Source organism: Malaclemys terrapin, chromosome 1 (genome assembly GCF_027887155.1).
Source record: "Malaclemys terrapin pileata isolate rMalTer1 chromosome 1, rMalTer1.hap1, whole genome shotgun sequence".
Lineage (NCBI taxonomy): Eukaryota > Metazoa > Chordata > Testudines > Emydidae > Malaclemys > Malaclemys terrapin.
Window position 1 is genome coordinate 206,244,256 of NC_071505.1, and position 27,849 is coordinate 206,272,104.

General features: G+C 39.1%; 1 protein-coding gene across 9 annotated transcripts in view; it reads left to right on the top strand.

Annotated features, from left to right (window-relative positions):
• The window catches only part of DMD (dystrophin), a 2,004,766-nt gene that overhangs the window by 1,427,144 nt on the left and 549,773 nt on the right, over positions 1 to 27,849 (top strand). For all 9 annotated transcript variants that reach the window (XM_054005916.1, XM_054005912.1, XM_054005914.1 and 6 more), the window contains one exon: positions 23,389 to 23,624. In XM_054005916.1, coding sequence (XP_053861891.1) covers positions 23,389 to 23,624 — 236 coding nt within the window. The remainder of the gene's footprint in view (positions 1 to 23,388; positions 23,625 to 27,849) is intronic.

The window sequence follows — 27,849 nt, forward strand, 5'->3', positions numbered from 1 at the left end:
TCAATAACAAAAGTTTGATTTAAAACAACAAAAAGAATGCTTCCACTTTATATTTAAGCCAGCCTGTTACAGGGGTCTCAGTATACTGAGAATACATTTTCCGTAATACACAGACATGACTATGTAGTTGACAAATGGAGTGTTGGCTGTTACTTGATTTTCAGAATCTAGTTGCTTAAGTCAAACCCTTAAACGTTACTTGACAGGGCTTTTATTGTAATATATTTATAATGAATTATAAAAAGTAAAATCAAAAGTAAGCTACCTCACCCATTTGCAGTTAATATAGTGTTGGATCCATAGATTTTTTTTTTTGACCTGTTAACAGGTGGCTTTGAACATAAGCATCAGGGTAGATGAAACAAATGAGAGCAATGGTAGCAACACTCTTTCACAGGACAGTACTTACCTAATCTGTGTCTGGACTCATATCTATTTTTTTGGTTCTCAATAAAATGGGCTTTGCAGCTTTTTTTCTTGTATTTAATTTATCTTTTAGGTTGGGGAGAGCAAGAGGATGTGCAAGGCTCATTTTGATTATCCTCTTGAAATTCAAGCAATGGTGTTCTATAGACTTGATCAGAATATCAGTGAAACCCCATTTGCAATTATGCATAATTTCAGATTTGCTTACTCCTGGTCCAAAAAGCAAGTTTAAATGATATACCTGATTCATGTGGAGAAACTTCCAGTCCAGAAAGGCTGTGTTTGTTTTCATCCCAAAAAACAGAAAGTTAATTTGAAAACCTATTATAGGATTTGAGCTACTTTTCTTCTTGATGTAAGTCAAGCCATTTCCAGAAAATGTGACAATGACAACATTTTATAATTCTAGAAGATGGGTAGGATCATGGACTGTGACTTCAGGCATGTGTTATTACATCCACAGAGACAAGGGGCTTCTCTTAAAGTCACAAACCATCAGAAGCACATTTCTTCAAAGATGCAGTTAATACTGCTCACTAATTAACTCTGGCTCTCATCCAAAGTCTAAGAGTTGTAACCCTTCTGCCAGGCAAAGCCAGCAACCAGGGCCGGGTTCAATATCTAGGGGTTCCTTTCCATTGATACAACACAGAACCAGCTCGAGCCCCCACCTAATAACCTGGGAAAATTACACACCGCGCCTGGGCACCTCTGAGAGGCAATACTTCCCCACTCACAAGCACAGAGTCTGACTGTAAAAAAGAAACTTTCAATAAAAGGAGGGAAGTAACGGCATTAATTTTCGAAAACACTGTAACCAGGGTTCATAAACATCAACCATGAGCAAAAGACCCCCAAGTAAGTTGGGCAGTGTCCTTTTCCCCTCAGGTTCTTAAGTCCAGCAACCCAAAAGTCCCTTTAGCGTGCCTGTCCCTTCTCTGCATCCCACGCACAATTGCTGTCCTTGGTCAGTGCAGACCCAGCGCTCAAAGGTACATCTGCAGAGTTCATCTCCCACTGTGGGTGGAGGTAAGGAGGCACCTTACAGGCGCTCATCCATCTCCCCTCTCCATCAGCCACCCTGCTGGCCACTCACTGCACCTTTCTGCCAGCTGCCCTGTTGGCCGCTCGCTGTGCCTCTCCATGAGCTGCTCTGTTGGCTACTAACTACATCTCTCCACCAGCCACCCTGCTGGGCGCTCGCTCTGCTCACTGCCTCACCAGCCACTCATTCACCAGCTGACTGTCAGTCAACTTCTGCTGACATCTGCCTCTCTGCTGTGACCTCTGCTCATCAGTCCCTTAGTGATTTTCAGCTCTTTGCAGGCTGGGCAGAAACACTGTCCCATCTCAAGTGATTCCAGCTCTGATTGAGCATTTAAAATAACAAAAGAGGCTCCTAATGAAGCCTATTTAACTCTTTCTTTGAACAGTGGGGAGGAACAGGTCAAACCAGTCTGGGGACTCCTAGGAAGGGTCAACACACCTCCTAGCTGGGACATCTGTCCCCACACCTCTTACTTTCACAGGGCTCTGGCATTCGAGCCCCTGGCTTAATGAGGTATTTTCAACTGAAGGTGACCCCCCTAATTTGGGACAGGTTAAGCACAGTCATGCTTCCCTGTACTCCTACATTATGCAGCCTGCTAATGGAAGAGGAGGGACCTTCATGCAAACCATCCTGGATGAAGATCTTAAGATCTCAATCACTGCTGGTCTTCTACTGGTGAGGAGGGAAAATACAAAAAATCTTCATTTCTCAGAATGCAGAAGACAAGGCTGCTACTCAGCCAGTGAACTTTCCTATGATATCTATTCTAGAATTTTATACTGCTGCCCATCGTTGTAGTATCTGAACATATTATTCCTCCCTTCAGTCAATGAGTGGTCAAGAGGAGAGCAGGCAGTAAGTGGAGAAAGGGAGCTAATTGATTGAATTTCCTACAATAGAGCTTCACCATTTTGAGATGGGGAAGAAAGCATATCCCCGAGGGAAACTTGCTGAGTAGGATTAAAGTAAACCAACTGTAATCGTGAGTATTTTAGCTGGACTTTTGAAAACAGAACACATTATGTATCATTTTCATGAAGAGTATGTGAAAACGAATGGTTGGCCAAAGTGTCATGAAGAAAAATATTTTGATAACATTGTCACTGTTGAAGCAATCAAGAGGGGAAGATATTTACAGTCAGTCAAAGAAACACATTGTCAACAAGAAAACAATGTTGCTGAAAATGGCTTCTGTAACAACAGAACCTTCAACCTTTTCTTAATTACCTCAACATTTTTCATTAATCATTTCTACAATGAAAAGTAATGGACTTGACACCTGTTACCGGAGTAGCAGTAAATGCTGTTAACTTAATTTAATCCTGAGGCCTTCAACACTGTTTGTTTCAAAGCTGCTTTGATCAAACCTCTGCAGATGATTTTTTATGCAACGTCCAAAAATCCTACTGGGCTTTTGATTATATTAAAAAGATCTGTTGATATTTCCAAAGGTTTTTCAGTCTTCAACATGCTCCAAATATTATTGGGATCAAGAAATAAACATGAGCTTATGGAAAAGGTGCATTAGATTGTTCCTGTGACTAACCTTACTAAAAAGCTCAATGAACTCACTCAACAGCTGCAGGGGGAAAGAGAGGTTAGTATACACCTGGGTGCAATGAATTCAGAGAGAAATTGAGCTTGTGGGTAGCTCTAATGGAAAAGACAGCATTACAGCACTTCCTGTTCATGGAAACAGTTGTGGAGACGTTTGAAGAGAGTACACTTGGACATGATGAAGACTAAAGAGTTTTATGCATGTGTGGATGATTTAAAAAAAATTTGCCAGAAAGTTTGCAGACCTTTGAGAAATTGGAGCCATTGGCAATGTTTATCTTTTATTGTCTTCTATCATGACAGATGACATCAGTGAACTGGCAGCCAAAGGGAATGAACATTTACATTTGGACAATGGTGCATTAGAAATGGAAATTATTGCCATGCAGTGTGATATCCTTTTGAAAGCAACATACTAGGATGTTGAATTTTTTGACTTCTGTTGACAAAGAGGTCGTGCATCATCTATGAAAGATGTTATTGCAATTAACCCATAGAGGCCAGATATGTTAATAGAGCCATTCTCTGATGAAATACCTTTGCTCCCCATTCACACCCACATGGACAACTTACTTCCATTCATTATAACATTCCTCTAACTACTTACATGAAAAATTATTTAAATATTTATGCACTTATAAAAAATTGACATGCATAAAAAATTCCTGGAGAAAATAGTTTGACCCTTAAAACTCTCACATTTTTCAGACTCCCACTAACAAATGCTTTAGAGGTTTGAGAGACAATGGAATGCCTAGTTGAAGAATCAAGAAATGGTTATCTAAAAGCCTCTCTCTCTCATTCTCTCTCTCTCATGCACACTTGCGTGTGCGCGCGCTCGCGCACACACACACACACTAGAAAAAAGAAACTTTCATTACCCCACTTAAGAAATTATCTTTTAGTCTTGTCATGTTCTAGGGTACAGTTCAGATCAGTGAGGGATTGTGTCATCACTTGTCCTGTAACCCAAAGTGCCTTAAAATGTGTGCTGCTGTAGTTCCCTTGTCTGGATGCTCCAATAGGTTTGTAATTTTGTAATTTTGAATTTTTCCTCTGTATGTACACCACACAGTAATACTAATGAGCTATATGATGTTATATTTCTGTTGATACCTTACATGACATCTTTTACATACGTGTTATGATATTAGTGAGTTGAGGTACACAGAACTGGTCTGCTTAGCTGAAACTCACTATCAGGTACCAGTGAACCTCTAGCCCTCTTGCACGAGGATGCTGTTAGGGTCACAAGGCTACAATAGAATAAGTAATATTTATCAGTAATCTGTTTCTAGAACTACCATTCCTCAGGTTACCTCTAGCAGTACCTCAGCTTTACTATAAGTGACCTCTTATGACGGTTCAACAAACCCCTCAGAGGATGGGAGTAACTAACGTCTCCTGTCCAAAAGAATTAAAATATTATCCTCAATTAAAAATTAACCTCATGTGCTGCAGACAGACCAGGTAACTCATCACCAGAGCAAGGGTGGCAGAGCCTGCCCAAAAGTGCGGGGTCTGAGGGTGAGGGCCACCCGTTCCCGCCCCTCCTCTTCTGCTCGATGCTCCATCCCCGGCCAAGCCGGAAGCTGGAGTGGGCCAGGAGCCGTGGACCCTCCACCTGCCCAGAGTGAGGGGGTCAAAAGCAGTTCCCAGCCCGTGCCCTGCCCTGAGCAGGTGGAGGGTCTCCCCACAGCTGCCCGCATGGCTCTTACCATGGCTGATCTGCGGCCCCCCAGCCAGAGTCTGGTCCAGGTAAGAGCCACGCGCAGGCAGTTGTGGGGAGCCATGGACCCTCCTGTCCTGGGCAGGGATCCCTGGGGTGGGGACGTATGCCAGGGGCTGTTCTTGACCCCTCACCCACTCAAGGCAGGTGGAGAGCCCATGGCGTGGTGCCCCACAACTGCACGAGCTCCCCGGCCAGGCCCCAGCTGCCGGCCTGGCAAGTGGAAAGGGTCTCGGGGGAAAGTGGAGGGGTGTGCGAAGAGCTCCTGCCAAACAGTGGATGGGTCACTAAAAATAAAAATGAAATAAAATTGTTGATACATGCAAACTGGTGATGAGCTGCATTTCTTGTCAGAAACATAGCTACCTTCTTTATCAGGAAGTTCTTGGCTCATAATATTGATACCAAGCATGTAGACCACAAACAAGTAATATCCAGCTAGTTAGTTGGAAGTTAAAATGCTTTATAAAAATATATATATGCTCAAAATTTCGAAATAGGTAAGCCCTCAAAATGCCATGTATGAGTAGCACAATGTTTCAGTTGATACAAATATATGACAATCAGATTATATTATGATTGTATGTTTCATTTTTGTGCACATTATTTGTCTGTATTCCTCTTCTTACGTGATCTCTCTCATGCAGACCAGTGTAGTCTCATACAATGAAAGAAACCAGCCAGAGGGAAATCCTAAAACTAAAAATAAACAAAAGAAAACCCAAATCACATTCAGAGCAATAGTTGATCAGATTGGTGACTATTAACTTTTTGTTTGCTTGTTTCACTCTGGGCTGTCTGCATTTCCTGCTGGCACAGTTTTCTGCCCTCTCCCCCTCACTATTTATACTTCAAATCATGAGCACATTCAGACCCATAATGATGATAGAGCCTCTAGGGCAAATGGCTAGCCAGACAGGAATTGTTTCCTTCAGTTGTAGATTTCCTGGAGCTGTGCATCATAATTTAAAAAGAAAACATTGTTCACAAAAACAATTCCCCCACAGCAATTCTGATTTTTTCATTATTGCAACTATAAATGTATTTACAGTATACCAGTGTGGCAACATTTTTACCCACTTTTATGTTAATAGCACTAGCATTTTCTAAAAATAATTGTGTTTATAGGAGTAGAAAAAAATAGATGTAGCTGTGTAATTAATTATCATTGACAATCTTTAAGAGCCAATGAATAAAGAATACCTCAGACAAAGTATCATATTTGATCTGTATGGCTTGTATAAACAAGAATGGATATGAAAGGCAAAGTAAGACTTTTAAGATTTTGCTGATACAAATCATCTCTGTTGTTGCATGTTTTCAATTGTGGATATTTCAGAAAGCATTGTCTTCTATTATTATCTCAACACCTTGTATTTTTAATTTTCAAAAATAATCAGTTGATACTAAATTTCACATCTCTTCATCCACCTCTTAAAAATATGTTGGGTCAATTAAAGGTTGTTGATGATAATTTAATCAACGATGCAGAGCAGTCGGATTTAGAAAGTGTCCAAACCATTCAAAAGATTCTTCTGTTACTTTTTAGCATCACTGTCTAGTTAATTCTTACACTGAACTACAACAAAGCCATTCCCTAGTCACATTCACTTTTCAATTTTTAGTGGGCCCATCAATCATCTTGAACATGGCCTGAGGAAAGGTTCACAGGGAACACCACAGTAACAGTATATTACTACTAGGAGACTGAACTTCCAGGTAGTTTATCTTTCAGAAAGGTTTTGAATGGAGCAATAAGTTGTCCAAGCTGAGTGAGCTTTATTAATGATACCCCAGATTGCAGATATATAATATACGCTTCAATCAATTTCTATGCCACCTGTCCATATTGTAGTCATGGGTCTAGCTGATCTTGGTCAACACAGATAGAGCAGCCAATTGAACTTCTGCAGTGTCTATTCCTGGATGATTTCCCCATATTGTCTTTGAAAGATTTGTCTCAGCTTCCTTTTTAGCACAAGTACATTCCACATAATTAAGCTCATTTCTCTCCTATACAGCCATACTGATCCTGAGTGACTGAAACCCAGATTATGGCTTTAAAGTTCTGACACAATTTGTTTACTCAGAAACTTGCTTTAGGAGTCCCTTCTCTACTGCATTTATTCTTATCAAAAAGGGTATTATGCTACATTTACCCTCTGTGGGTGTCCCAAGCCTGAGCGAGAAAATTGGCAGAGCCTACTGTCAAGACCAGTGGCTCAGCATTTGCTGATACATATATTTTAACGATCCTTGCTGTACTTAGCAGTTTGTTACCTTCACCTTAGGGATGCGTTAGCTATCATGGGCATAAAACTATGTAAATTGCTTTTCAGAAATGTGATACATAATTTACCTCACTGAAGTGATTCTAAGCATTGGATAGAATAATTCTTGAATCATGTTCTTTCAATGAGCTACATTCTCCTCCCCATTGCAAGCCATTGTCGGGGTTGGGGGGGGGGCAACTAGGGCTTTTATTTATACTGAGAGAAAGATCTGTTTTAACAGCTTTCTGATTGATTGTGACCAGGATTTTTATTTTCTGTTGGGAAATGTGTGTCCAATAAATGGTTCGGTGGTACTGCTGCATTTGAAAAGCTGGGGGCAGAAAGAATAGGCAGAGTGGAAATTTCCTCCTGTTCTCCCCTTTGAAAAAGCCAGCTGTGCCTGGGAAAGCTAACTGGCACTTTGAAATTCACGGTAACAGCCTAAAGTTATGGTGACATTCATATTGACCAATAATAGCATCATCATATTGGATACTTAGCTTTCAGTATTGTTCTCCCCCACCCCCACCCCCAGCAATTCTAGTAATCTAGCTTGTTTTCTTTGTAATCATCTTCTCCTAAACTTCCTACTTTTAAACCTCTGTGGTTCTTGTAGTTTCGCATCTGCATCTGTACTTTTGATCCTGCTCTCCAGCCTACTGTACATTGCAATTTAGATCTAAATCTCATTTTGCCCAGCATCTCCACTGTTCCTCTCAATTCTCAGTCTCTGCCCATATTTCTAACTAAAAAACAAAACAAAAAAAAATGGTGCAGACCAACCAAAGAATCGAAAGCTGCCAGACAACTCCCCCTGAATTCTGGAAAATTAGTAAACAATAATGTTTTATATTATGGGCTCAACTGTGCAGCCATTGTGATGAAGATCCATTCATCCTACAGATTGTCCTGCTGAAGTCACCAAGCGCTCACCGACATGTTAAGGATTGCCCACTCAGGCCCCAAACAATTATATTGCATGGAATATTCATTTCATAGTCGTATAATCATTCTAGCAATTATCATTTTACTGAATATTTCAGTGTAAAGAACCATATTTTGTTCAAATATCAGATGGCTCATTACTCTAAAAAATATTTCAGAGCATTAAAAGCTCATTAGACATTTATAATCATGCAATTGTTATTTAATCTTGAGAAAAAGTTTATATTAAATGAATGCTTAAACATTGTAAATGTTTTTCTTGTATATTTTAAAATAATGAATGGGCCTAAATACTAAAATGTCAGCAGACAAACAGATTACATTAACTCCCCTAAAACACTGAACACTTTGAAAATGTAAAGTCCTGCTTAAGTGCCACATAGAGTCAGTAACTGAAGATGTCTCACTCTTTTCTCACTTCCCTCCATTATAAGCTCTGCCATCCAGTCCTTTCCTCCTCCCTCAGTGAAGATGTAGGCTCTGACCCTTCTCTATTCCGTCAGTGGGGGCTGAATTTCTCTCCCTCCCTGAGAGCTTTGCAGTCTCTCTGCTCTCTCCTCTTGTTGGCTCTAGCCATTGCTTCCCCTGTGCTCTCTGGCTGACTCCCTGACATGATTCTCTTTCTTTGATTCTTTGGCTAAAGGATTTTGGATTGATATTCCAGGTTTCCTAGGTATTCAAAGCGTTTATACCATTAACCCATTCCTAATGTATATGTTAAGAACACCCCTTTGATCTCAATCTCATTCATGGAATGGGTTTAGGTTTTAAAAAGACAAATTTTGGTGTAATTGGCAACCTTGTTGGACATGGATATTGAATTAACCTCTCAGCCCTTGAAGAGGTCCTTTCAGAAAAATTTTGAGGCTTTTAGATTATATGTTTGGGGATACTGCCACACTTCATGTCTATTCAGGGGATAAATAAATGGCTTCACTTTACAGAACTGTCAATCTAACCCTTTTCAGAAGCATTAAATTGATGTAAAACAGAATTTAAAAGAAAACAAGTACACCCCTGCAACTGACCTCCATGCCACCTTCCCTGTGTCTGTTCTGTCCTATTTTTGTGTGATGTACACATAGAATCTGGCCTTGAATTCCAGATTATGGAACTTCCACAGTAATTTGACTCCTGAGATTCAATCTTTCAAGAAGCACAAAATACACATGTATTTTCTTGGCATGCGTCCATTGTATTTCAAGTCTCTGGTGTAAGGTGAGAATTGGAGCCTTTATAACTACTCTAATGGTTTGAAATACTCTTAGAAAAGATATTTATTCTCTCTTTCTTTCATATTCTCATTCTTTTTTAACCTAAGCAAAGTGATATATTATTTCTATGTTTTATTTTTCTTCACTGTGTATTTCAATTCTTTCCCTTCTCTATGATCTGGTGGAATAGCAATGAGGAGGACTCATATTGATACAAATAAGTTTTCTATTGTGTGTTTCTCATGCTGGAAGCTTTAATGGACTTTCTAGTTTTTGGTTTGAGCGTGTAACAGGAATGAGCTGTTGTAATCTTCAAATAATGTTAAAAGGTTGTGTTTTATGTTCTCTTGGTCATGATTTGCTGCTCTAGAGCTATGAGCCTCATTGACTTTATTGCTTTTGCATTTGTATAAATTCATTCGGTTCCTAAAAAACTAATTGTCTTGGGGGGAAAATCCCCCTTGAGACATCTCAACCTTCACTTTCACTCTGGATAAAATATCCAGATCTGTTGCTATATACTGTGTAACTAAATTTTCTCTCTCAAACTTAATTTAATTTTTCCTTATTAATTTTAATCACTTATCTATACTTCTCTAGTGAATATGTTTGTGCAAGTGTGTGTATTGAGAGAGAAAAATACAAGGAAGGTGCTGTGCTTTCTCTAGTGTTGTTTCAGTACTTGTGGGGATATAAATGCCTTGTGGAAAACACTGTGTGATTGGTTTCTAAAGGACATCATTCCAAATTGGTAATTTCAAAGGTTTAGTACTTCAGTCAAAATAGAAGAAATTATACTTTTCTTAATAGCAAGAACTTTGTCATAACGTAGCTTGAAGCTTTTAAATAAGGATATCGCACTGGACAATGTTTCATTATCTGGATCCTTAGATTTCTCAAAGGAGCATTTCAGCTTCTTGATGCAAAACGCTGAGAAACTAAGCCAGAGGCCAGAGCAACAGAAGCATGCGCATTCGAAAAGAGCTTAGCCAATTCTACAAGGATCAGTTGTTATTTAAGAAAATCAATTTTAACAGCTGGCATAACATAAAAGTCAAGCTTAGCACTGTTGTCATAAAAATAAATAAATAACATTTTAAAACTCTGTTGTTTAGAGTTAGTCAGAGTTATTAACTCATTTTCCTCCCTGATCTCTGATCCATGTTGCAATTGGTCAGCCTCAGAGGATCTAATTGTATCTCTGTCTAGGAAGTACTCCCTCAGGAGCTAATAGTGTTGTTTCCTGAAACAGAAGTCAGAAACTATTGCATGTCTTCTGCATTCAGCACCACCTTTTTTACAATGCTGAGCATGTCACGTCTGCAGTTACTTCCATGTTTGTTGACCCAGAACCAGGGCCGGCTCCAGGGTTTTGGCCACCCTAAGCAGTCAGAAAAAAAAAAAAAAAAAAGCCGCGATCGTGATCTGCGGAGGGCAACTCGGTATAAGGTCCTTCGCTCCGAGCGGGAGTGAGGGACCATCCACCGAATTGCTGCCGAATAGCTGGACCTGCCGCCCCTCTCCGCCTCTTGCCAAGCTGGTGCTTGGAGCTGGCCCTGCTCAGAACCCAGACAGCTGAGTTCAAAACAGGTCCTCTTCTTGCTAGCACAGTACTTTAGTAGGTAAATATGTGAAGTTCATTTTTATATCTTAGTCAAACCACTTATACTTTTTGTTCTGGTTGTTTACAAAGATATTTTTAGATTTTATTTTAAAATCAGCTAGCACAGACAAGTGTTCTTATGCCATCACTCAGAGTCTCCTAAGCAGTACAGATATTTAAGTAACCCCAAGGAACTCTCTAACAGGCATTTCACCCAGGAGAACAGCTCATAATAAGACCCTATTAGCCGCATTTGCTGCTGTATTCCCATGTAGTTTTCATAGTATGATTGGGTTTTTTGTTTTTGTTTGTTTTGGGGTTCTTTTTACAATTTTTTTGGCAATTTTCTTTACAACATAAAAAGATTAATGCAATTATACTACATATAAAACAATAGATATTTGATATTCAGTTTCTTATTTTTGCATGTAATAAATCATTTCAAAAGGCAAATATTATACAATCATCTGTTTGCAGGAATCTCTGATACCATAAAAGAGTAACCTTTAATGGGACATTAACATTTCAATAGGGACATATTAGATACCTTCTGTAGATCATTAGCACTGGAATTATACCTGGTTTACATGACAACACCTGAAGAAATTTAAACAATTTTGATATCATTAAATTAACCCAGGTTGTAATTTTGTAAATAAAAATGGAATGAAATTGTTAATCTAGGAGTTCGAAAAAAATTGGTGCTGACATGCAGTCCCCTTGGAAATATCTCAGAAGTAACCAGGAAACCTCAGATTATACTGTGATAGAACAACAGGTCACTGGTCTCCATAGTTATAATAAAGGCTAAGATTTTGTCACGGATATTTTTCGTAAAAGTCACGAACAGGTCCCGGGCAATAAAGAAGAATTCACAGAAGTCCATGACCTGTCCGTGACTTTTACGAAAAACATCCGTGACAAAATGGGGAGCTGCCGTGTCCCCTCACCACCCGCAGGGGGCCTGGCTCAGAGCTCTGGGGGCCCCTACTGCTCTCGGGGGCTCAGAGCTCCAGAGTCCCGTTTTGCCTGTGGCTGGAGCTGTGGAGCCCCTGCTGCCCGCAGCAGCTGAGAGCTGCAGGGGGGGCCCCCCGCCCACGGTTGCCCGGAGATTCAGGGTAACCCTAGCACCTGCCGTGGCTTGGGGAGCGGCGGGGGTACCACACATTTCCTAGCTACTGTACATGGCGGAAAGACCTTGCAGCTCCCAGCCGCAGGAGGCTGAAGTCACGGAGGTCTCTAGAAGTCACGGATTCCGTAACTTCCGCGACTTCCATGACAAAATCCTAGTCTTAGCTATAGTAAATCAATCCCTTTAATCTAGTACTTGCCTTTTTGTCTATGAGAAATCCACCCTTTATAATTCATTTGGATTTTGGGACTCTTGGAGCCAAAAGTAATGGTTCTATTGCTCCAGGTCAGGCGTCTCACCATATTGAGACAAATACTAGTGCTTATATCCTCATTCCAGGCCTCTGGAATCTACACAGAAAGACCATCCCAATATACTATCAAGTGACATGTGAAGTCTATGCAACTCAGTTTTAGTCTACATAGTGATAGAGGCTGAGTGAAACCTCACTGAAGTTGGAGGGCATAGTAGATGACCATCATTCAGTATAAATGTAAGATGCAGTTAAGATCGTTTTTGGCATGAGATAGCTGAATCAACAGGCCATGTGCAAGACGGGAGAGAAGCTGAGCTGTGTAGGTGGAGGGGTTCCGCTGTGCAAATGCAATGGGCTGGGATTTGTTTGGTGGAAGTCTGTGTGTCTGAGGGAAGTAGCAGCCAGAAGCAGACTGCAAGAGAAGTACAAGTAATATGGCCTGAGATAAAGCCAGTTGGGAGAGCTTAGTGGACACAGTGCTCCCTGAAAAAGAATCTTGAAACAGTGAACAAAGAAACTGTCTCCTGCTATTTGATTCCTGATGTGTTCAGGGAAACAGGATTTTGTGTACATTCTTTGTAAATAATAGAATTTTATCTAAGAAATACCTGAGTCTATCATCAGATTCTCCTCTTACCAGAAATAACCAACAAGTCCCTGAATATTGACTGACTGCTTGAGTCAAAAGGGGTAGCAGCCCTCAAGACCCTTTTCAACACTAATTTGAATGCAGTAAATCACAGCAGCACTGTGGCAATACTGACACTGGTGATGCAGCACTTTAGAAAACTCTAGCCAGCTTCATTGTGCTTCTCAAACATAGGCATAGCCAGCCAACTGAAGTTCTGAATGGCTTTTGCAGTCTATCTGCAGTACAGATAAATCCCCTGTGACACTGCACCCCATATTCTTCATAGAGATATTATTATGATATGCTTATGGCATAACTATGGTGTATTTTATGCAAGATAAGTCATTGAAAAGGCTATGATTTACTGACTAGGATGATCCTATTTGTATGCAGGTATCATTTTTGTATCTGAAGTTAGGAATAGTGACTATATATCTGCATTACAAATGTGTTTACACCTGGGGAACACCCACTAGACAAAATGCACTCAATCTAGATGGCTGGCTGGAAAGGGCCATTAGAAAAAACAATAGAAGAACTTTATTTCCCACCAGAGGGCCTTCCTGAGGACGCTACAAACAGCCTCAAATCACCGGTACTGTACTCCATCTTGGAATACCAGTATTTTTCCTCTGACTGGCGTGGGAACTAAGCTTTGAGACAAAGGGTTCCGGCCATATGCAAAAGGCATATTTAAGACAGGGGAGAGACATCATCGTGGTTCTTCACTGTCTCCCCGCCCCAAGGAAGCTCTTGGAAACACCTGAGGAACAAGAACTGAACTGGGAGGAAGGGCTGGACCCAGGCTAAAAGGGATTTTTAGCCTGTGAAAGGAATACCTGGAGCTTTTAAGCTGTATGAAAGTGCAACTGGCCCCTTAAGAATTTTTGCAGCCTGTTTGAATCATCATTTAGTGTGGGAATTTGCTACTCATATCCATTCTCTTTAGTATATTAAACTTAGTATGGGTGTTTTGTTTGTTTGCTAGGTAATCTGCTTTGATCTGTTTGCTATCCCTTATAATAATTTAAAATCTATCTTCTGTAGTTAATCAACTTATTTTTGCTTTGTCTAAAACCAGGGAGTGTGGGAGTCATAACTTGGGGCAGAAAGCTATTGCATATCCTTCTCCACATTGAGGGAGGCAGCAAATTTAATGAGCTTATGCTGTACAGTTCTCTGTGCAATACAAGATGGTATAATCTTGGGTTTACACTCCGGGGAGGGGGGAAGGGGGTACTTGAGCAGCTGGGCAGTTCCTTAGCTGTAGCCTCCCCATGCAGAGCTGATCACAGCCATCTGTATGTTGTGCAGCTGGGTGTGAACCTACCTGTATGCGTGCTGAATCCTGGGAGAGGACTTGGTGCTTAATAGGCTGGTCACAGCTTTACAATGTAAAGGGAGCCCAGGCTGGTGGGTTGGGGGGCTCAGTGGTATCCCAGTCCCAGGTGGCACCACAGGAGGAACCCATAACATTCCCCTCTGGTCAGCAAAAGCATGCGTAAGCTGCCTGTTTCTATGTGTTTTAAGCCCAGAGAGAGGGAATGAAGAGAAGAATGGAATTGTAATCATCTGTTTCTATACATATGCAGGAGCACTGCCCATAAGCGGGGACAACGGTTGTTGTTAAAGCCAGCATTAAGGGCAGGCAATCTAGCATCAGTTTCACATCCTGAACCAGGAGCTGAGCCAGTTCGATCTGGGAGGATGATAGAGGTTATGTTTACAAGGTGGTGAGAGTTTCCATTGGACTCAGCCATATATAGAGATAGGATTTCAAGGACAATATGGCTGTTGTCACAGTTAGAACTCATAGCTGTAACATTTTGGCCACATAAAAAGTTTCCCACTTGAAAGGGCAAACATAAAGAGAATGAGTCAACCATTAACATAGGACCATTAGCCATTAGAAAAGTTCATAGAGCAGGCTTTTCTGTTTGCTGGTTTGGATATTGACTGAGAACTGTAGTATTCTTTCTGCTTTGAAAACTGAAAAACTCAGATGATACAGACTACATTTCAGTTAATGGTATTAACTAAAAAGTTGTCTTCAACTTTGTGTGTTAAAATAAAGGAGCATAACGGTTATTTTGAAACTCTGTATTTGATACAGATATTAGATGTATTCTACAAAGCCATTGCAAATCCAGTTTATCTGGTTAGTTTCAACTGCACTGAAGCAACACTAAGTAGCCAGAACAGATAGTGTGTGATGTATAGACAGTAAAGGAGTTTCTGAAAGTTTTCATAAGAAGGATACATTAGTAGTCTTATTACTAATAGGTGTTGGGTAACATAGTTTGACTTCAATGGGCCTGGACTTGTGTGAACCAATTTGCAAGATCAAGGCCTAAATTTCTGAATACCGAACGTTTTTTAAGTTGTTTAATTATAAAGATGTTGATACATTAATTATCTCTAATAAAATCTAACAATATAAAATATCAACATATTGAAAAATGAATTGTTATATGAATTTTTAATTAGTTATTCATTATTTTATATACAACATGTATATAAAATTTGCATATACAGGATCTAAAGATTCTCACTCTGGACCAATGGGCAAATTCCTGTTATCTGCTGCTACTCTAACATTTGTTATTTATTTTAGAATAAACCATTACATTTGGTGTACCTTACTCAGTGTAGTATTTGCATATTTAATCAGAGGAATAGCAAGTTACAAAATGGATTTAAAAAAGAAATCTCCTATGCTATCTGTTCAGTAAACATGTTAAACTTTAATAATGAGTACAGTGTGAGGTGAAAATGGAGTCCTAAGATGCTAGAAACCCCCGCCTAGCAGACAGACTTGCAAATATTTTTATTTTATTTTATTTTTTTAGGTCAAAGGAAAAACTGAGAGATAGAGTGAGAGAGAGAAAGTGTTGGGGTGACAGAAAAGAAATAAAAATGGGAAGTTGATGGTTGAGGAATTAGTATTGTGCACCTTTATACTCTAAGCTGCAAATTAAAATATGGTTTATATAGATATAATGATAATTTATATCCTTGAAAACCAGTAATGACCATATTTTCATTAAGACTTACAAACCAACATCAGTACATACTTTGCATGCTCAACTTCCCTGATAATAAATAAAACCCGTCCTCCCCCCACCCAAGAAAACTTTGTTTTTCTGTTGTCCTGTCCTTGGTATCAGTGTGGAATACCTTGTTATGAGACCCAATCCAAACCAATGTGACCTCCAGCATTAAGGGGTTAAAGTGAGGGTAGGATGAAATAAGATGATATGTTGGAATTGCTGCAGCAAATTGTGACTGATGTGTTTAATGAAAAAATCTTGTCCAGCAGAGAGAAGACACACAGTTTGTGAAGTCATTTCTTCACTATATTGTTTTCTATGGGCTACAGACAGATATGTAATATCCAGCTCAAAAAGAAGTAGGCAGAAAAACACACCATGTATAGAAATCTCTCAAGGACAGCGTTAGAGATACGAAACAAAATACAGTGTAACAAATACAAAAAAAAAAAAATAGAAAACTGAAGTATACATTTTTTTCATGTATTGATTCATTACAGTATAATTTCCTATGCATTTTTTTCTTTCCGGCAATTAGATAAAATCTGTGACCAAAAGAGATGTACACAAAAAACTTGTTCTCCCTTCCCCCTTCCCCGCCAAATAAAAAATAAAAAGGAACACAACAGACCTCTAAATAGACTGTAAACATTTAAAAAATGCAACCCAGGACATTGCCAATAAGTCACAGGTGTGTGCTGCATGAGCAGAAGGAAATTGATATCAATTGTGAGGAGTATAATGATTATTCCATGCTCATAATACATTCATCCTAACGTGCACTTATGCATCTGTTGCTTCAGTAGATTTTTTTTTAAGGTAAAAAAATCCACTTCTATGCAAGTCATTGTAGTGCTATTCTTTATGATTCGGACAATGCTTTAGAGGAGACTCATTTTCTCTGTATAACGAAGGATATTGCTAAGAGCCAATCCAAATCATTGAACATTTCCATCTAGGAAAGGTGACAAGTGGCAGCTTAGTCTGAAGCAGCTAATAATAAATGTTATGTCATTCATTTCTTACACTGATGTACATTTAGCCACCAACCACAATCACCAATGGATAATATCTCTTATTTCTTTGGGATAAGAAGAACTCATAACACTTTCCATTTAATTCTTTCTGCATTACAACAACATTTTGCTCTTCTGTTTCTCTATTTTTTCTCTGAGATTTTTAACTGCCCCCCAGTGCTGCCTCTGTTTGACATTCATTTGGTTTAAATGTCTTTGAGACAATGAGCAACGCTCCCTTTTGCGGGGACCAGGAGCAGGTAAAAAAAGCCTTCATGCCAGCTGAAGATACATACAATATAGTGCACACTTAGATCATGACACCTTTCCTTCCTGACATGCCATGTGATGTCCCCTGCACCCGTTAGGTGGAAATGGCTAGTCTCTACTCCATTTGCCCCATATAAGCAAGAAGGGGAGCAGAGCAGGACAGAAGCAGCCCAGCCTCTATACTTTTAAGTACACTGGGGATGAATTAAGACCTGGACAGATTTAGAATCATAGAATATCAGGGTTGGAAGGGACCTCAGGCATCATCTAGTCCAGCCCCCTGCTTGAAGCAGGACCACTCCCCAACTAAATCATCCCAGCCAGGGCTTTGTCAAGCCTGACCTTAAAAACCTTTAAGGAAGGAGATTCCACCACCTCCCTAGGTAACCCATTCCAGTGCTTCACCACGCTCCTAGTGAAAAAGTTTTTCCTAATAGCCAACCTAAACGTTCCCCACTGCAACTTGAAACCATTACTCCCTGTTCTGTCATCTGCTACCACTGATAACAGTCTAGATCCATCCTCTTTGGAACCCCTCTCAGGTAGTTGAGGGCAGCTATCAAATCCCCTCCTCATTCTTCTCTTCTGCAGACTAAACAATCCCAGTTCCCTCAGCCTCTCCTTATAAGTCATGTGCTCCAGACTCCTAATCATTTTTGTTGCCCTCTGCTGGACTCTTTCCAATTTTTCCACATCCTTCTTGTAGTGTGGGGCCCAAAACTGGACACAGTACTCCAGATGAGGCCTCACCAATGTTGAATAGAGGGGAACGATCACGTCCCTCAATCTGCTGGCAACGCCCCTACTTATACAGCCCAAAATGCTGTTAGCCTTCTTGTCAACAAGGGCACACTGTTGACTCATATCCAGCTTCTCGTCCACTGTAACACCTAGGTCCGTTTCTGCAGAACTGCTGCCTAGCCACTCAGCCCCTAATCTGTAGCAGTGCATGGGATTCTTCCATCCTAAGTGCAGGACTCTGCACTTGTCCTTGTTGAACCTCATCAGATTTCTTTTGGCCCAATCCTCTAATTTGTCTAGGTCCCTCTGTATCCTATCCCTGCCCTCCAGTGTATCTACCACTCCTCCCAGTTTAGATGAGGGTGCAGTCCCTGCCATCCTCCAGATCATTAATGAAGATATTGAACAAAACCGGCCCCAGGACCGACCCTTGGGGCACTCTACTTGACCCAACTTTGTTAATGATTACTTAAAGGTCTGTGTTATCCTTTTTTCTTATGTGACAAGAATGACAATATTGTCTGTGACTGTGGAAGCATTTGTATCATGTTAACTTTTATGATGTGATACAAATAACAAACTGAACCTCTTGCATGGTCAGGGAGGGAAGTCACTATTTTTTGTTATATGTATTTTTCAGTTAACAAAAGCAGTTTTCTAAAATGATTTTTAAGAATTAACAATCACATCATAACTTATGCTCCACTGATATTTTTTTCATTTAAGCATAGAAAGAAAAAAGTGCAAATAATGCACTTGGATATTGGACTGATAAATGTGGTATAACTGGATGGACAAATAGATTTAACTGCAGTAGCTGTCATTAGAAACTTAATATTTCCAACAGTCAAAGTAACTGAAATACCATACCATTTCCCTATATTTAGAGTAGGAAATAATTATGAAATATTAGCACATTTCTAACTATTCAGATAGTAGATATTACATTATTTAATCACATAAAAGAAACATTGTTTTCCTGAATTTATAAATAGTTAATTTAAAAATATTTATATCAAATTACATTCTTCAACGTTTCAGTTAGTGCAGTGGGGGTCGCCGCTTGTGTAGGGAAAGCCCCTGGGGGGCCGGGCCGATTTGTTTACCTGTCCCGTCCGCAGGTCCGGCCAACCACGGCTCCCACTGGCCGCGGTTTGCTGCTCCAGGCCAATGGGAGCTGCTGGAAGCGGCACGGACTGAAGAATTTACTGGCCGCCGCTTCCAGAAGCCCCCGTCGGCCTGCAGTGGCGAACCGCGGCCACTGGGAGCCGCGATCAGCCAGACCTGCAAACGGGGCAGGTAAACAAACCGGCCTGGCCCACCAGGGTCTTTCCCTGCACAAGCAGTGACCCCAGCTTGAGAAACACTGAGTTAGTGTAAAGTAATTTACAGTATAGCTAGTTGTAAATTGTCCAGGCTTTCGGGGTCACTAATTTTCACTATATTGAGTAATGTGTTTTAACTGTTGGAAACATAGTAGGCCAATCTATTCAAAACAGCCACAAGTAAATTTTATATTGTTTTTCACATTATTGATCATTATATTCGGATTAACTGACAATTTAGGTGTGAACTTCAACCTCTCGATTGAATTTTTTAGTCCAGACTGTAATTCTTCTGGAAGGAATAAACATAAATGTGGAAACTGTCTCAGTGGTCCACCTTCAAATGGACCAAGTTTAAACTACAATAAAACAAAACAAACAAAAAACAATGTTTTGGTCTTACCTAAGTGGGGCAATAATGCCTCTTTGCCTTCTGAAGTCAACATGCACCACAGACAGCCTTTCTTTGCGAAGAAACAGCCTGTCCACAAAAAACAAAACTCACCTTTATCCTTTAAAAAAACTTAAATCCAGTGCCCAATAATCGTATTTTGCATTTGGAATGCAAGAAACTGCAGGTGGCACGACCCAAGGCTTAATTCTAGCACTCATGGCTCTGACATTGTGCCATTTAGGTTGTTGAATCAGGTAGTGCCTGTGCAGCTACATTGCAAAGGAGTTATTCAGATCTTCCAATTTTTTTAAAGTGTCAAGTCCTAGTACATTAACCCCCTGTACTATTTTATCTTTTTTCTTCTTATGATGGAGTTACATTTTAACACAATACAACAGTAATCTAGAAATGTATTTTAATACATCTGAGTCAGCCTCTTGGGAACACACTCATTATAATAATATGAGGTCTGCACCTTTAAAAATATTTTTGCAAATGTAATTTTCAAATCGGTAGTCATGCTAATAGGTCTTTGGCTGTCTTTTGCTTTGCCAAACTGTACGTGTAATAGCAACTTAAAGCATAAATTGCCTTTCTGTGATTAACTGCATGTGCATGTGCACCCCCCCCTCCCCACACACACAAATTCTCTGAGCAGCCAGTTTTCAGATCTAATTTTTGAACGATAAAAGCACAACTAAGGGGCAGATGTTTGGCGCTTAAAATGGTGCACTAGCAATGTAGTACTCTTAGGGCATGAGTTACCATGAGTAATTATACTTTCATAGCTTTCCATTGAGGGCCATTTATATTTACTGTCTTACATTGAGAATCCAGTGAAACATTCCTGATATGACTGCTACCCTAAAACCTGTTCCTTTGCTCCAAGAATCCCCTGGGTCTAGGCATAAATGTGAATTTATATGCTGTCTGTGTAGCAGTTGACTCAAGTCAGATATTGAGTAGTTCTTTGTTGTCATCTTTTAAATGAGTTATATGTGAAATTGCTGCACTTGTCAGTTGTTGCTAGTTCCATTAAACCAGTCTGTATGTTTAGGACCTGACCCTGTGTGAGTAAATATTTACTCACATGAGTTGTCCCACCGAGTGAGATAAGATACATTATACTATTAAATCATGCAGCGAAATAAAAAATATAAGTACCTGGCACCTTATGTTGTCATTTATTTTCACCTGTGTGATGTGTGTCTAAAATACTTCCATTCTGATTTAATACCATTTTACACTTACTTTGCACAGTGGTAAATGAGAATGCACGTTGTCAGGCAGTGGGGATGCAAATCCTAGATAATTATTTATACAATTGTTTATTATGTTCTTAGTAAACAAATATGAAGGTCAACTATATTTTGATTTCCCTATATGGACTGAACAATAATGTCTGTTCCAGGCGGTAGGCAGCCTAACGAGATCAGAAATACAATCAAATTCACACAAGAATAGCAACCAAAAGTCTTTCTGTGCCCCAAAACATCATCCATACCAACAAAACTAACCTAGCTCCTGCAACACACTAATGCCCTTAATAAATAAAATAAATGCCACTATTGAGAACCCCCAAATCTCTTCAGTAATCTACACATATCGATGAACTATGCAGACTCAGTCATCAGAATCAAGTAATTTGAGATAAGCAGCAAGGAAAGAATTCTAAAACAGAGAGACACATAGGTGGAATTCCTTTGCCAGCAGATTCCTCTCCTATAAACACTTTTGCTAATCACAGCTAATTTAATGCGGGAACATGTACAATGCTGCAACTGAGATCAGAGTCCAGTTGTTTTAGGTAATGAACATATACACTTTAAGAAACAGTCTGTGCCCAGAAAAGTTTAAAATTTAAACAATCAGACAAAGAGTGTGAGGAAGGAAGTTTTTTTAACGCCATTTTATATTTTGAGAATTGAGGCACAAGAAGATGAAGTGACTAAGCTAAGGTCCTGGGGGAATTCTGTGTAGAGGTAGGAATTGAACCTAGCTCATCTATGTCCCAGTTGTTCCTTTTCATCTGAAGTATGAACTTTCAGTGTTGCAGCATCAGAAATTTGTTAGCTCATACAGGGACTTTGTAGTGCAAAGGGGTGATCTCTGAATTAATGCTAATACTGTTTATGCTTCACATACCAAAGGGATACAATGGCCTAGGCCTAGTTTAAGGATAGGTGACCTCCTGCACATCACGTTGGATATAAACAACTCAGCCATACAGAAGTCATGGGCTTCATCCTTATCAAAATCATGAATAATTGTTAACTTATTAAGCATAGAGCTCACATTATTCAACATAAAGTAAGGATCTTGATCTCTGACTCCTTATTCTTCTGGGAGATAACGTATGTACCTAATGAAATGAAATAAAATGACTCACTCTGAATTTTTCCTGCATATCTGCCCAATCCAATACCCCAACCTTTTGAAATCCAGCCACTCTCCAGGTCACACTATATCAGCAATCATAGTGGCATTGCTTCTCGGCCATCCTAAAATGGCCACTGAAGGTCTCAGCTGCCACAGCTGGGTGTCCAAATAAGGTTCTTCACTCAGACTACAAACCTCATCTTCAACCAAAATGGCCTTCCACCAATTCCTCCCAACCATTCACCTTCCAAACATATACCATTGCGAAAAGGACCCACTTCAGCTCAACCCTCCCCAGTCTGCTACTCAAAGAATTACACTCATTTAAGCTTTCTTTGTGTAGAACAAAATTCTTCTTTCTCCACAGCTCCAATTATCAGGCAGGGAGGTAATGCTAAAGCCCCTTTCCTCTTCTCCCCTTCTGTCACCTCTGTTGGCGTAATACAAGAATTCCCTAATTTTGAGGGCCTTTTACACCTTCTCCCCCTGACCTCCCCCCCCACACCACACACATGCACACACAGTATATCCCCTCCCCATAATGTTTCAATAGAAGTTTTCCAATGCGGTAACCACCAATGACATTCTTATCCTGGCCTGGAATATTGGAGGGTAGCCCCCATTCATTCCTAGTCCCACCCACCATTATGCCCAGGAAATCAGAGCAACCCATTCAAAAAAGTTAATAAAATGCAGCTCTCTCCCTGTTTTTGGTGAGACTCTAACCTTACATAAAACAAAGATGGCCCAACCAACCAATCCCTGCTATTGAGTCTTCTTGAGTAGTCTATTTTCCCTGAGTCCCACATCCGCAAGTGTCGCTCCCATCATCACCATCACACAGTACAGACTGTTCTTACTGTTGTAGCAAAAACAGCCTCCCATCTACATGATAATAAATGGAGGGAGAGACAATCCCAGTTTCACTGGTAACTCAAGATTTGAGGGGTAGGGTGTAGGTCACAATGGTTTGGTCGCTACTGGAACAGCAGATGTTTTTTATCCAAACTAAGCAGGATGTGATGTGCAGCCCAGGCTTTCAGGGAGCAAGGGAGCAGAGTACTTCAGTGAGCACACATTTGGGGGTTGTGATTACACAGGGGTATTTCTGACACTGCTTTTGTCACAGCTGGAATGGGGTGAGCTCTTACAGGTAAATTGGGGGAGGGGGCTGAGGGGAGAGGCTGGGTATATGTGAAGACATGCTTGGTATACTGGATATAAATTCATGTGATTTGTTTTATTTGCATTTTCACATTTCAAGTGGGCAAAATATTACAAATGATACATTGAAATAATTACCTTTCCAATGAGTGAACTATGTTACTGAAATGAACAATTTATCATGGTCCCTTTATTCAATAATGTTAACATTTTTTTTTTTTTTAATTTTCAGAAACTTCTGGTCAAACTGTTACTGTGGTTACACAAACCGTGGTAACCAAGGAAACCACCATCTCCAAAGTAGAAATGCCATCTTCCTTGCTTCTGGAGGTGCCAGCTCTGGCTGACTTTAATAAGGCCTGGGCAGAACTCACTGACTGGCTTTCTTTACTGGATCGAGTGATAAAATCCCAGATAGTGACAGTGGGTGATCTTGATGACATCAACGACATGATCATCAAACAAAAGGTATGAGAAACATTTAGACATTAATTTTTGTGGTTGAAAGCCTGTAACAGCTATTAAAAGGGTAATCGTTTCAGCAGGGAACATAAGAGGAAACATTTAGATTAAGGTAAGTAACATACAAATTCCACAGTTAATCTGTTTTAAATTGACTTCTAGTATTTGAATTTGAAAATAACTGAAAAAGGAACAGAATAGGTTTTTTTCCATAATGAAAACTGTATTTATCAGAATATCAGAATGCCCCCTTTTATGAACATGTTTGTGCCACAGCAGTGAAATCTCTGTCTGTCGATCTTCTTTGTAATGCACCCGTCATTATGGTGTCACAGGCTAGGGGGTCAGATATGGAACACGAAAAGAGGAAGGAAATATATAGAAAGATCCATGATGTAAACAGAGAAAAAAATATACTGTTCTATACCTTTTTCAAGTTTGAGTGTTTCTGTAAGAACTTTGAGAGGCTTGTATCCTGCTGTCATCCTGTTATGAAAAGCTCCTCAGTCCCTTTATACAAAAGAGTAGCTTATTAACGCAAGTGTTTTGTCAGCAAACTGCGTAAGTATTAGTCATCTTTGAAAACACACAAAAATATGGAAATACATGTGCATAGACAAAAAAACAAAACTTTAACTTCAGCAACTCTGTGGCAATAAAAGTAATTTGTTATTATATAGCCTGAACGTAATTACCTGCCTTCCAGATTTAACAGTGTTCAATATAAAAGATTCAGCTTGCCTGTGCAAAACTTTAAGTGCTAAACTTCCATTCATTTGAGCTCTTGTAAACTGAATTTATGGCTTTGTATTATAAAATATTCCTCTGATTCATCCTCCAGAAACGAAGCCTGATTATCGCAGAGGATAGAAGTTAAAATTCTTTTTTTATTTAAAGAAAAAAAGAAAATAGAAAGAATGGAGAAATTTTGTATGATCTTTCTCTTAAACAATTTAACAGGATAAGGATTTATTCAAATACATAAGCAGCTAGGTCCTTTTCTGTTTCTTTTTTGTGTATTTCATTTTTTTCACAACTTGTGATTATTTGACATAGGTTGTTTCCCTCCTCCCTCCTTTTCCCCCACACCCTCTCCGATACTTTTATTTTGTATTACCTTCCTGAGGTAGTAAAAGGTTTTGGTATTCATCTCCACCAGTGATTATAGGGCCGGTCAATATTTTCAGAGTAAATCTGTACCATCTCTTAAGAATGTCATAATTGTATTGGGTTCAACATAATATACTATGGACACTAGATAAAAATAATTGTAAGCAGTTTCAAAACATATTATTTTGACCATTCCTAAGTGCCATGAAACCCAAACAACAGACATGTTGGATGATTAAGATTTTTGTACTTTTTGTAAAGCCTTAGATTGAAACATGTTGTCAAATACTTCATTTTAAATGATCTGATCATTTTGATATTTAAATAGTAATTGCCAAGATAATAAATCCTTAAATGTGCATGCCTTTAATTTGGGAGGAAAAACACAACTAAATAAGCATAGTGTCCCTATATACTGTTATCAGATTGGTATAATAATCTAAAATAGATCCTAAGGAGCTGTTATAATCTGCCAGGTTAATAATAGTCTACAAATAAAGTAGAATTTTTGCAGTACAGTCTATAATTTATCAGGTCAAATATATACCTTTACAACAATGATCTGTTGTGAAATCTTCAAAATTTATTGAGTTTCATAAATCACATTTTCAGAATTAGTCTGCTATCAAAATACTTACCTTATTAAGAGCTATTATCCCATAAAAAATGAAAGTTGTCACTTTTTTCTATGTACACTAAAATATAGATCAGTAGATGAAAATATCAAAAATATATCCTGGTATTGGGCAGTCTAGGGCTTCCAGCACACATTGCCTATTTCTTTCATTTTAGCTCCATTATTCTTTATTGATCTGCACAGTACTACACTTCTTTTTCCCTTTTATTGAAAATTTTACAGGGCAGGACTATTTTGGTTGACTGTTGAGATTCTTCCTATTCTTTTTAGCCAGCATAAACTATCTGGGTTCTAATTTCATAGATATATAATTATTATTTCTCCAGCTAAACTCCAGAAGAATTTTGAAGCATAAATGGTGAAGGACCATAATACTTTTCCTTGCTCTATGTTAATTTACCAGATTTTAGCACTGTAAAGTGTAGTTAAACAATAGCTTTTCACTGCTTCAGCTTATTTCTTAGAGAGTATCTTCATGTGGACTTAAGTCTTCCAAAGAACATGCTCATTTTGCCTACATTGTACGCATCTGTCTTTCCTTACCTACTCCTTCATCTACTCTAGACTTCTCCAGGAGTCTGAAATCTTCACTCATAGTGATCTCCTTTACTAACAAAAATGACATCTAATGATATCCACCATTTTCTCTGGGGCACCATAATTTTGAGCAAAATTCTACAATGTCTACATGTTTTAAAATTAGCCAGTTTATATCTTTATCTGAACCTACCTAAATTTCTATTTATCCAATATAATGCAGTTCTATCTATCTACCTACCTACCTACCTACTAAACTACACAGCCTATTTTTCATTAGTAATTGCCCAAGGTTCCAGTACTGTAAATTCCTCCTGAGAATCCATGACTCCTGACTCAGTCCTGTGATGACCATGAGAGCAGATGTATGGTCCTTCAGCCTGGGACAGAAAGTCATCAAACCTGATTCTGTTCCTGACTGTATCACTGAATTGTTATGTGAATTTAGCCAAGTAATTTAGCCTATGGCTGGTTTCAGGACTGACAACTAATTTTAGATGTCCCAATTTTGTGGTTCCCAAGTTGATACAAATAAGGCCTGCTTCAGGAGGTGCTGGGCACCCACATCAAGTGAAGTAAATATGAGCTGTGGATGCTCAGCTACACTGAAAATTAGGTCAAAGGTGATTCAAATTGAACACCCAAAATTAGTATCCACTACTGAACATGTTGTCCACTTAATTTCTATATGCCTCAATTTCTGTACCTATAAAACAGGGATGATAGTACTTACCTCACAGGGGGTGAGGCACATTGTGATCTGTGCACATGGATTGTTGCACCAATGCAAAGCCCATAAGCCTCAAAATCCGGGTCTGTGTGGGTGAACTGATTTATGGTGCTGCAGTTTTTGGGGATCCAACCCAAGATGTCTTAAATGCTGAGTATCACCCTGTAAAAATTGGGTCTCATAAAGGTGTCTCAAATTAGGCATCCAAAAATAGACACACACAAAACTTTTGCAAATGTTGTCCTTTTTTATACCTTGCTCTAGAAAGATGAAACAAATCTTTGTTTTATTTCCACATCTTTCCTTTTAAAAGAGAGAAGAATTTTTCTTTAATAAATATAAAAGTTAAATAATATTTTAAAGCACCAAAAAGAAAACCCTCTATAAACCTGGCAGTACATGTAATAGGGTATTTTCCAAATTGTCCAAGTAAAAACAAGTGACCTTAAGCTGTCCTTTCCTCCACAACAGCACATAATGTTATTGAGACTAAATCTCTAAGGGCATTTTGCTCAGGTTCATTTCACTCTCATTGTGTCACAAGATCATAGACACTAACCCTGCCACATTCATGAAGGAAAAACATTTAAGACATCATTAGCCCTCAAGTGAACTTTGCTTGAAAGTGGTCCCAAAGAATTGGAACTGTGAATGGTTACAGTAATAAAGTATCAAGTACAGAGCGTGTGTGTGTGTGTGTGTGTGTGTGTGTGTAACAACAAAAATGTGATCTGGCCTTAGTGTTACAGGAAGCAGTATGACTTTAAAATATAGTAAGCAATGCATATGTAGTGTAGAGAAAGGAATTTTACAACATAGTAAAAAAGTATAATAATGTGTAATAATTTCATCCTATTTGTAATTACTGTTTCCCAGATTTAATTAAAAAATAAGAGTGGGACCAGATTTTTTTTTGTAATAATATATCTTTCTTGAATGCAAGTCTTCTAAAGTGTTTTTAGAAGTACATAAATACATAGTTCTCTTCTGTATAGTTTAAGAAACAGACACTTTAAAACCCACAGAAAATAATTAATATTGGTATAAGAGTTTTAATTACTTTGCCATGTATTCATAAAGGGAAAAATACTGTACTGTACACTCTGACACAAAGGACTGATCTTTTGCAAAGCTGTGATATGAGCAGCATGTTGTCTGAAAACTGACTGAAAAAACAGAATTATATGGAATTTATCTTCCATAACCTGGTTCTATGG